The sequence below is a fragment of the Pongo abelii genome, chromosome 1, assembly GCF_028885655.2.
Source record: "Pongo abelii isolate AG06213 chromosome 1, NHGRI_mPonAbe1-v2.0_pri, whole genome shotgun sequence".
NCBI lineage: Eukaryota > Metazoa > Chordata > Mammalia > Primates > Hominidae > Pongo > Pongo abelii.
This window is the reverse complement of record NC_071985.2, coordinates 191,075,884-191,087,530: the sequence shown is the minus strand read 5'-3', so window position 1 is coordinate 191,087,530 and position 11,647 is coordinate 191,075,884. Positions and strand designations below refer to the sequence as shown.

At 45.3% G+C, this 11,647-nt stretch overlaps 1 protein-coding gene across 1 annotated transcript in view; it reads left to right on the top strand.

The window, feature by feature from the left end:
• The first annotated feature begins 5,545 nt into the window (after positions 1-5,545).
• Positions 5,546-11,647, top strand: part of RIMKLA (ribosomal modification protein rimK like family member A) — a 37,125-nt gene continuing 31,023 nt past the window's right edge. The window contains exon 1 of the mRNA XM_024247886.3: positions 5,546-5,845. Coding sequence (XP_024103654.1) covers positions 5,683-5,845 — 163 coding nt within the window. The 5' untranslated portion in view covers positions 5,546-5,682. The remainder of the gene's footprint in view (positions 5,846-11,647) is intronic.

Genomic DNA, 11,647 nt, shown 5'->3' with positions numbered 1-11,647 from the left:
TGGGAGATTTCCAAAAGTCACCTTACTAACATAAACTCAGGTGTGGTTGAAGGGGGCCTGTTAGGAATAACACAACTTTATCATTCTGGAGCTGTTTCAGGAGCCAGGGACTAAACCCAGTATTTCAGGAAAAGATGCTCCTACAGCTCCTATCACTTAGGAAATTACAAGGATTTTAGGAGATGTAGTCAGGAGCTGGGGACAGAGACCAAAATATATATCCCTTGTTATATCACAATATCAAACCAGGATATTAATTAGTCCACACTAGTGGTTGGGGCCACTTTGTGCTAAAGGATCATTCCCTATTTTCTTCTTTTCTTTTTTTTTTTTCTTGAGACAGAGTCTCCCGCTGTTGCCCAGGCTGGAGTGCAGTGGCATGATCTCGGCTCGCTGCAACCTCCGCCTCCTGGGTTCAAGCAATTCTCCTACCTCAGTCTCCCGAGTAGCTGGAACTATACAGGCGCCCGCCACCACGCCCAGCTAATTCTTTTTTAGTACAGATGGGGGTTTCGCCATGTTGGCCAGGCTGGTCTCGAACTCCTAACCTCAGGTGATCCATCCACCTCAGCCTCCCAAAGTGCTGGGATTACAGGCATGAGCCACTGTGCCTAGCCCTCATTTCCTTCTGAGTAGGCCCAGACCAGTCTGAATTTAGCACATACTTGGATGAGTAAAGCTTTGCAGACCTGATCATCTTCCCCTCTCTTTCTGTAGGCATGCCTAAGCATACTGGTCCCAAAACTTACAGTGCGGGGAGGGTGGGGCAGGGAATTAGGAAGCATCGCTTCAGCCTTAAACCTAAGCCATGCAATTCGACTCCATCTTTTTGCAGAGCTCTGCTTTAGAGGTTGTTGGGTGCTAGCTCAGCTATGAATAAAATGATCCTTGGGTCTCTACTCCAATTTTTCTTGGATATAGTTCCCTTGGGAACCCTAAGGAGAGGAGGGATGATTAGCAGAGCAGGATTTGGCTATTTCTGGTCTTCGATTGTAGCAGACTGTATAGTTGATCACAATTGTTCACAAATTTTTGCTGCCTTTCCCAGGGAAGGATTATATTTCCCTTACTTCATTGACATCAGGTGTGGCCAGGTGAACTCGGTCTGGCCAAGAAGATGTGACCTGACCATGTGTAAGTGCCAAGCACAAGTATTAAGAGCCAGCATGTGGTTCATCATAATCACTTTCCTTCTTCCATGAGAGACCAACATGTTCCAGATAGAGACTGCTCTGGGCTCGGTGCAGTGGCTCATGCCTGTAATCCTAACAATTTGGGAGGCTGAGGCAGGCAGATCACTTGAGGCCAGGAGTTCAAGATCAGCTTGGGCAACACAGTGAGATCCCTATCTCTACAAAAAAAGAAAAACAGCTGGGCATGCTGGTACGCATCTGTAGTCCTACCCTCTCAGGAGGCTGAGGTGGGAGGATTGCTTGAGCCCAGGAGTTTGAGGCTGCAGTGAGCTCTGATTATACCATTGCACTTCAGCATGGGCAACAGAGCAAGATCCTCTCTCTGAAAAAAAAAATAGTAAAGACTGCTCTATCAGCCTGGGCCCTGGCGCAAAAACAACCTAGAGGATAGCCACACTATCCTACCATGTATGAGTACATTTTCAGAAATAAGACTTCATTGTTGTAAGCCCTCTTGGGATCACTTGTCACCACAGCCTAACCTAGCTTATCTTGACTGATACATTTACCATATTTTCATCTATATGAAGCACCATTGTTTATCCTCCCAACATCTATTCTCCTTTTTTTTGAGACGGCATCTTGCTCTGTGGCCCAGGCTGGCGTGCAGTGGTACAATCTCGGCTCACTGCAACCTCCACCTCCTGGGTTCAAGTGATTCTTGTGCCTCAGCCTCCTGAGTAGCTGGGATCACAGGCATGCGCCACCATGCCCGGCTAGTTTTTTTGCATTTTTAGTAGACAGGGTTTCTCCGTGTTGGCCAGGCTGGTCTCGAACTCCTGACCTAAAGTGATCCGCCCACCTCGACCTCCCAAAGTACTGGGATTACAGGCATAAGCCACTGCATCTGGCCACCTATTTTCCTTTCAGTCCTCCTAAAATACCTCCAATTTTTCCCCAGTTCATCCACCTCTACATGGCCATGTGCTTGGAGGAAGGGGGTCTAATTCCCAGCCCCAAGGAATGAACCATAATGAAATTAAGCCATTCATGATAGTTTCCTTTTCTTTGATGGTAACTGGCTTAGACATGGGCATATACGACTGGAAAGTCGGCTTGAGGGCTTCTGAGAAAAGTTTTCCTTGCTGATTAAGAAAAGAGACATGCAGGAAGAAATAGTCTCTCTGCTTCTGCTGGACATTGTGCGTATGTGTATGTCACCTGGAATTGTGGCAGCCATTTTGTAGCTATGAGGGGCACTAGCCCAAGGCTGTCAGAGTGAAAATATGGAAAGAGTCTGGGTCACTGATGATGAGGCGGGCAGATCACTTGAGGTCAGGAGTTAGAAATCAGCCTGGCCAACATGGCGAAACCCCGCCTCTACTAAAAATAAAAAAATTAGCTGGGTGTGATGGCACATTCCTATAATCCCAGCTACTCGGGGGCTGAGGCGAGAGAGTCAATTGAACTTGGGAGGCAGAGGTTGCAGTGAGCCAAGATCGCGCCACTGCACTCCAGTCTGAATGACAGAGTGAGACTCTGTCTCAAAAAAAAAAAGAATCCTAACCCACCTACCTCCAGGTTTCTTGTTACATGAGATAATTCATTTTCCTTTTTGTTTAAGACAGTTGAGCCTGGAGTGGAGGGGGAAATAATGAGTTTGGCCTAGGGATATTGAGGTGATGGCAGAACAGCATCCTTTTAAATCCTAAAGCTCAGGGAACATCAAGGTTAAATTTGAATTTGGGAGTCACCTATGGAGAAATATTCCATAAAGTAATACATCTTAGAAAGCAGACCTGTACCTGGAAAAGCTGCCTCTGTGCTTGAGGAATTCTGGTGACATAAGATAACATTGCACCTACATGTGTAGTCATTTCCTAACTGGATATGCTACTGTCCCAGGTCTTTGTGTCCCATCTGGAGAAGGGGAGATCACAGAGGCGGTAGTGAGCTCCTGGTGAGGGAGTTCAGAGAAAGTGATTACAACATCTGGACCCCATCCTCAGATTCTGCTCTTCTCAAGCCTGGCTTTTATGGACCTCGATAGCCATTTACAGTTAACTTAAACATTCTAGTCTAGTGTGGATGGCTTTGAAAATGGGTTATAAGTAACTTTTAAATTCACTGACTCATATATCTTTTAGTAAATTATCGTCCCAGAAAATCAAGGTTCTGATTATCTTATAGACCTCCTGTGGGTGATACTATAGAAGCCTTAAAGGAAGCATCATATTCTATGGGTGATACTATAGGAGCCAGGGTCAAAAAATATATAACATGAAATATCAAGGAAAAGGCCAATGTAGAACATAGAGGTTCTAGTGCCCAAGCTTAGGAAGTGTGAAACAAAAATTATGGGAGGCCATTGTTTTGGACTGAGCTTTTGCACTAGGCCACAACAGACCAGACCAAACCAAATCGAGTCCCTCCTGCTAAATGCCACATAATCAAACTTGAGACACATCCCACAACAGACCAGGTTTTCCTGAAAACAGGAGATTTCAGTTTACCTGAGTCAGAATAAGGAAGTCCCCTCTGCTTTAACCCTTACCAAAAAAGTAACCCAAAGTAGCCTGATGTTAAGCAATCAGCTCTTCTTCCATTGCTCTATTTCCTTGCTCCCCTCTTTTAAAACCCACTCTTCTGCCACTGCCCAGTGAAAGCTCTCATTCTATTCTGTGGAATGGAGGCTACCCCAATTCATGAATCTCAAAAGCCAATTCAATCTATAACTAAATTTGTTGTAATTTTGTCTTTTGCCATAAGATAGTTTTGAAAGTTACTAATCCATAGGGCACTGTTGTTACTTGAAGAAAATACATTCATAGAAGGGGGGAGGAGATATTTTGCAACATCAAAATATTTACTTAAGATTGCTTGAAAAGGCCAGGCACGGTGGCTCACGCCTGTAATCCCAGCACTTTGGGAGGCCGAGGCGGGTGGATCACGAGGTCAGGAGATCGAGACCATCCTGGCTAACACGGTGAAACCCCGTCTCTACTAAAAAATACAAAAATTTAGCCGGGCGTAGTGGCGGGCTCCTGCAGTCCCAGCTACTCCGGAGGCTGAGGCAGGAGAATGGCATGAACCCGGGATGCGGAGCTTGCAGTGAGCCGAGATCGCGCCACAGCACTCCAGCCTGGGCCACAGAGGGAGACTCCGTCTCAAAAAAAAAAAAAAAAAAAAATTGCCTGAAAAATAATTTTTGAAATTCTAGTATACAGAACTTTCCTACAGGCTCATCTTAGTGAGTAAATGCACACACCTAAATGTCATTTACCTTAGTGAGTAAATGACACCAGTCAGCACACACAATATTTACAGAGAAGCCTGTGCCTTCCCTGAGACAACTTACCCCATTTCTAAGTTGCCATTGCTGGGTCTACCTTGAAACTACTCTTGCTTCCCTAAGCCAAAAAAGAAAAAAAAAAAAGACATATTTTAATGAACTGGAAGAGCAAATGCAGTCTCCAAAGATGGCTAACTTCAATCCCGCAGTTATTTAGAAAGGAAAATCTGGCTTCAAACACTATTGTCTGTAGGCAGGGTTTGCAATTGGCCAGGATCAAGGACAGTGTTTAAAGATGACTCAGTTGTATGGCCTGGGGAGAGCGGGAGTGGTGAAGGGAGACCAGCCAGTGGTCCTTCTAACTGAAAAGGATGCTAGGTCAATTTTTTACGACCTCGAGTCTGTGAAGGCTCAGACCTGCTGAAACCTAGGAGGGGATGTCCAGTGTAAGAAAATCTGAGACCCCAGGAAATGCACTTTCAAATTATCTGAATGGGAGGTGGGTAAGACTCAACTTCTCCCTCTCCTACATCCTCCCCCACCCCCGTGGGGCTTCAGGCTAGGATTTCGGCAGAGAAATCCCTCTCCTTCCAATGCTTTAGGGTCCAACTGGGGACCTAGCCGTGTGACCTTCGCCATGCCCCGGAATCTCCTTTGGGACGTCCCCTAGGCCCTCCCTGTCCGGGGCTCAGCAGGCGTCCGCCCGTGTCCCAGCCCCCGAGCGCCGGGGATCGCCGTGGAGACGCATCCGCCGCCCACTGCGCATCGCTGGCCAGTCAGCTCAGAAACCCTCCGAGCCGCACAGGGCCGCCGCCCCGGCCCCTCCCGCTCCGGCTGTCTCACCCCGGCCCGCAGCGCCACGCCCACCGGGGGTCCGGGGCCTGCCGGGGCTGCCCTCCTCCGCCTCGCCTGCGCCCGCCGGCGGCTCGCCCCCCGGAACCACGGAAGCCCGGGTCTTTCCCCCAGCCGCCGCAGGCCCCCGACCCGCCGTCCTTCCCCGGCACCGCCCGCCAGGGCCGCCTCTGCAGCCGCCAGCCCCCGCCGCCGCGCGCTGATTGGCTGGCGGGGCCGACGGCGGCGCTGAGTGGCCGGGCGGTTTCGCTGGGTCAGGGCTGCAGAGGCGCCTGGCGCACCCGCGGTAGCGGAGCCGCGGCGCGCTCGCCCCGGACGCCGGCAGCCCCTCCGCTCGCCCTGCTGAGCGAGCGGCCCGGGGCGCCGAGGGGTCCGCGCCGCGCGGGGCGCACCGCCCTGGCCGCCATGTGCTCCCAGCTCTGGTTCCTGACGGACCGGCGCATCCGCGAGGACTACCCGCAGGTGCAGATCCTGCGCGCCCTCCGGCAGCGCTGCTCCGAGCAGGACGTGCGCTTCCGGGCGGTGCTCATGGACCAGATCGCCGTCACCATCGTCGGCGGCCACCTCGGTGAGCGAGGCGGGCCCCGGGAGGGCAGGGAGGCGCGCCGGGGTCCACGAGAGCCGGCCGGGTGGGCGCGCTCGCCGGGCCTCCCGCAGCAGAGTCTCCTTCGGGCCCGCACACCAGCCGCACTCCCGCTGCGAGACCTCTTGGGGTTGGAGAAAGCCGCTAACCTTCATAGCTTCTTTAACCACCACCACCTGCCCCGAGGCCAAGATTCGAGAACGCGATTTAATTTACTTAGGGGACTTCATTTTGTGAGAAACCCAAATTCACCTGAAGCCGCCCGGGTGTCCGAGGAAAATCAGGCTGTTAAACCCCAAATTTGCAAATCCTGCTCGCATCAATACCTTGACAGTTTAGACTCTGAGGTTTCTAGAAATCCACACCAGATTTGCAAAATTACTATTAAGATGACTGTTTTAAAAAAGTTTTTTAGGAGTGTATGAGCATCAGTAATGTGCACCACATAGAATATTATTTCCAAACTAGAAAGCCACATATGGGGGAAATCTGAGAAAGACTGGAGTCACTTCTCGAGTGTAAAGTGAGAGTCTAGACCTTTGATGGGTTTAACTCATCCTTCTCCCTAGCAGCGTTGAATTCTGATTCCAGAAGAGCCGGGATTTCAGGTTCAGACAGTTCTAGCCTCACTGATCACTCCACTGCTGTGTTCAGGAGACTTTTGTGGGTAAGACATGGTTGTCATCTGTGGGTTTGACCTCAAAAGGTTAATTATTTTTTCGTATATCCTTAATACAGGCCTCTCTGATTTAGAAATCACTGACGCAGAAAACCCTCTGGCTTGCTGTTTGAGTGTCTCTGGGGCTCCACTGGAGGCATCCAACCATTTCAGGGAGTCCAGGACTCAAAAGGATTTGTGCCCAGTTCAGGGTGCATCTTGGGATACTGTTCGCATTATTTCAACAATTATTAATGGTTAAATAAGCTCGTAATTTGTTACTTTGCTTTGGCAGGGGAAGGAATTTCAAATTCGGAAAGACTACTTACAAGTGAGATTTTGAATATGACCTGTTTCTGAGTGGAATATATCTATTATAGATTTTTCATCCTCAAGTTTATTGAAGTCCCTCATACTTAATATCAGATTGTATATCCTGTTGGAGAAATATACCATAAACATTAAGTACCTTACATTTAATCTACAACAATGTCTATCAGATGCAACCGGTACCCTCTCTCTATCCTTGATTAATTAAAATTGTCATAGTTAATGTAGAACTAGATTTCTGAACAGGGAATCTGCAGATGTGGATTCCTATTACAGCTTTACAGTTAACAAGTATCTTGGCTTTGCTTTGGGCAAGCCACTTTTGTCTTTGAATCTCAGGATTCTTATCTATAGAAACTAGGGGTTAAGGTTCCTCTCATTTTATGTGTTTCAGTATCATATTTAAATTGTATAATCTGTTGTATTTCACCGACCTAGATTAAGTAGTTAACATGTACATCTGTCTACCCAGGATGAACTTTTTGCTTATTTATTTTACAGTTTGTAAAGATGTCTCTTTTTTGAGATACAGTAGCCAAATTCCACATCACATTTAGGTTGTAGAACCGTCACAAATTCTGTAAGAGCAAGAAAATGCTCTGTATCTAAAACCTCATTTTAAAGAATCAGTCGTAGAAAAAGATAAAATTAAATGCTAGTGCCACAGGAAACTCAAACCCTTTTGTTTAGTGTCTTAAATGTTAATAGAATTCATGTTTGAAAATACCTTAATCTATTCACAAACCAGGAGTTCGTTTATTTTGGGTTTTGTTTTTGTTTTTGTTTTTGTTTTTGTTTTTTTTTTGAGACAGAGTTTTGGGTCTTGTTGCCCAGTCTGGAATGCAATGGCGCCATCTTGGCTCATGCAGCCTCCACCTCCCAGGTTCAAGCAATTCTCCTGTCTCAGCCTCCTGAGTAGCTGGGATTACAGGCATGCGCCACCACGCCCGGCTAATTTTTTTTTTTTTTTTTTTTTTTTTTAAAGTAGAGACAGAGTTTCACCATGTTGGTCAGGCTGGTCTCAAACTCCTGACCTGAGGTGATCCACCCACCTCAACCTCCTAAAGTGCTGGGATTACAGGCATGAGCCACTGCGCCCGGCCCGTTCTTTTTAACTACAGGAAAATCTACACAGCTATTTGCCTGGTCGGTGGAGAAATTGAAGACAGGTATTTTTTGATGCAGTTTTAATTTCTATTAATTCCGAGGTAGCCCACACAAATCACAAAACGTAGAACAAAACGATTAGATCACCAGTTCTGCTGTCCAAAGATTTGTTATGGAAGCGGATTAATTAAAGCACAAGTGAGTCCCATGAGAATGACCTTGTTGGCTTTGTTCAGTGCTATAATAGTGGCTAGAATAGTGCCTTGCACATAGTAGGCTGTCAATACATATTTTTTTTAATGAATCAGGATATGATCTCTGGTTCCCAATTTCTTCTGTAGTCAGACTATAGAAAACCCTTGGTAATTTGCTGAGCCAAAGTATTTCTCGAAAAAAAAAATTCCAGAATTTAACTTGCTTTGAAATACAGAAATATGTAGTTATGATGATATTGATATTATTTACCATTTGAGAACTATAGAATGTAAGAGCTGGGAAGGATTTTCAGATCATCCATTCTAATTCCTTCATTTTACAAAGAAGAACCTGAGGCTCTAAAAGGTGAAGTGACTTCCTCAATGCCATCCAGCTAGTTAACAGCAAACCTAAAGTTAAAAAACCTGGTCTTCTAATTTCTAGCCCAGTGATATGGAATAAGCTTCCTTTAGGATGTCTGCAGCCTATAGTACCTTTCTTAGTACATGTGGAATTGAACTGAATTGAGTTATGTTGAGGCTAGACAGTGACTTTGCAAGGTAATTTTATAATTTAGGAAATTCAGGTATCACCTTTACAAAGCCTTTGTGCCTTCACTCCTTTCCATTGCTTCTTTATGTTAGTGTAGGAATATGATGATGGAGTTGATTGGGGCAGGTATGGGCAGTGCCTCAGCCTATTGCTTAAATTCATTCCAGAGCTTTTCTCCCTGAAGGCTAGTGGGAGCCCAAATCCAGGGCTTAGAGTTTCAGGTTATATCTGGAAATAGGATTCAGACAAGAGATTACAAGTTTTCTTGATTATTATTTGTAATCTAGTAATCTGAGTGGGAGACAGTGGGGAGAGGAAAATGATCTTTAGGTGACTGAAACAATCCTGTAGAAAACAGCCTCCCTTCACTTTTTGCTGGGTGTAGCATTATGTGAAAATCATACCCATCTCCGTTTCCTTTTTAGAAACTGCAAGTTCTTCATTCATTTCACAAATACGTACTAAATATTCTCAACCGTAGGGATAAAGTGATGAATGTGACACCAGAATGCACATAATAATAATGGTCATACCCATATATATGTGTGTGTGTATATATACGTGTATATACGTGTATATATACACTATATACGTGTATATATACACGTATATAGTGTATATACGTGTATATATGTATATACACACGTATATACGTGTGTATATATGTATATGTATATATGTGTATATATACATATACATATATAGTATATGTGTGTGTATATATACATATACATATATAGTATATGTGTGTGTATATATGTGTGTATTATATGTATATACACACATATATATATAATACACACATATATATATAGTGTTTATTCTGTGCTGGGCATAGGTTTAGCTTCTTTTTACCTATTAGCTCTTCTAAATGCCAATAAGGATATATGGGAATATAGCACTGTCTGAGAGTTAGGACCAATACTCAGTAATTCCGGCCTAAACACTTTGTCTCCTCTCTTCCACTTTATCCCTTGCATCAGTCTACACTGATTTCACCGTGCCTCTCTGCGGCTCCAGACCTTGCACTAAAATTCCCTCTGCTTCAGATGCCCACTGCTCCCTCCCACACGGTTCACCTTTTTTCATCCTTCAAATCCAGCACAAGTCACTTATCTCTAAAAAGGCTTGCTTGGGCTCCTTTCTCTGTCCTCAAGTAGTCCCTCTCTTCCATCTGCTGCCAAATAGCTTTGTCCATACCTTTTAAAATAGCACTCATCATATTTTGCTATAATTTGTCTATTTATACAGTTGATATCCCCTCTCCCTCTGAAGAACCAGGATTCCTCAAATGTGTGCTTCAAAACTGGTACATAGTAGGCCTTCAGTTAATGTTTGTTGGATGACTGAAATGTCTTAAAAGCTAATTTGAAGTATGTGAGACTTTTACTGCAATGAGCTAAGGAGCTTCTGTGTGGGGGAGGTCATGAGGGGATGTGTAAATGAGGACAGATTCACTAGGAAGAATTAAGTTCTTTGCCCACCCACAGGTCTGTATGATTAACTGGCTCAAGAAACAACTATAGTCACAAACTCAGGGACAGATACCCACCAAGACATATAAAATGAGTCTGACCTGGAAATGAGGTTGTGTTACTATTTGTCTCTTAGGAGCAGGATGATTCAGCATTTCTTCCCTTACATTTAGAGCTAAAACCTTGGTAGCTAAATGGCAAATTCTAGGTCAGATTCTTTAAATCAAAGTGTTCTTGGATCCTTTTGCTTGGTTCTTTGTAGTAATCAGGTGAGTCAGATTTAAAAGGGTTGGGAAGGGGTAGATTCTGACTACATTTGTATAAGGAAATGGTCTTACCTCAGACCACTAAAAGGCAACAGAAGGCTCACAGAGAAAGGATGGACTCCCATCACTGTGCAAGAAGCCACTGGCAGGAAAGAGTACCATGCTAACTTCTGTGCAGAAAACTTGATCTTTAACTTCAGTTCCTGCTAAAGGCTTGTGCCCGACATCTTATAATCCAAATGATACCACTGTACAACACTTGTGGAAAGAAAGGTCAGGGAATGAGTACAAGCACCTACCAAATGCTTCCAAATAGACGTGAGTGCTGCATGGATCTGCTTTACCCCTTGGGTCCACATTTATATCTGTAGGCTGACCACAAGGGCTGAGAGTGGGATGGATGTTTAGTTTACGTTTCTAACAGGAGTTTTTATGGATACCCCATGAACTATGTTAGGAAGAGTTTTAGAACCAGTGGATGAGCTCCTTCATGGATCTCAAAGCCCTACTCCTAGATTTCCTTTTCTTTCTTTCCTTTTTTTTTTTTTTTTTTTGAAATGGAGTCTCACTCTGTCGCCCAGGCTGGAGTGCAGTGGTGTGATCTCGGCTCACTGCAACCTCTGCCTCCCGGGTTCATGCAGTTCTCCTGCCTCAGCCTCCCGAGTATCTGGGACTACAGGCATGTGCCACCATACCAGGCTAATGTTTTGTATTTTTAGTAGAGATGGGGTTTCATCATGTTGGCCAGGCTGGTCTCAAACTCCTGACCTCAAGTGATCTGCCCACCTCGGCCTCCGAAAGTGCTGGGATTACAGGCGTGAGCCACCGAGCCTGGCCCCTACTCCTAGATTTCTGAACCACCTGTTGCCGCTACCAGAACACTTCCACCAAATTTATTGGGCCTGCTTAGTGGAAGGGAGTACAGCCATCACTCAGAGATGTTTGTGTCATCTCCACCCATCCACACCTCACTTCCTTGCCACTCCCCTCACTAGCAGGGAGGACACTGCATCTGCATATGTCGGTGCTAGCCTCACCTCACTCCACACACTTCCCTGGCCACTTTACCCATTGTCCCGAGAAACAATTATAATTTGGATTATAATTGTTTTTTGGTTATAATTGGGTTTATATTGTTTTAACACAAACCTACAACATGTTCTGAAAAATTTTTTATAGAGACCCTATCTCTATAAAAATAAAA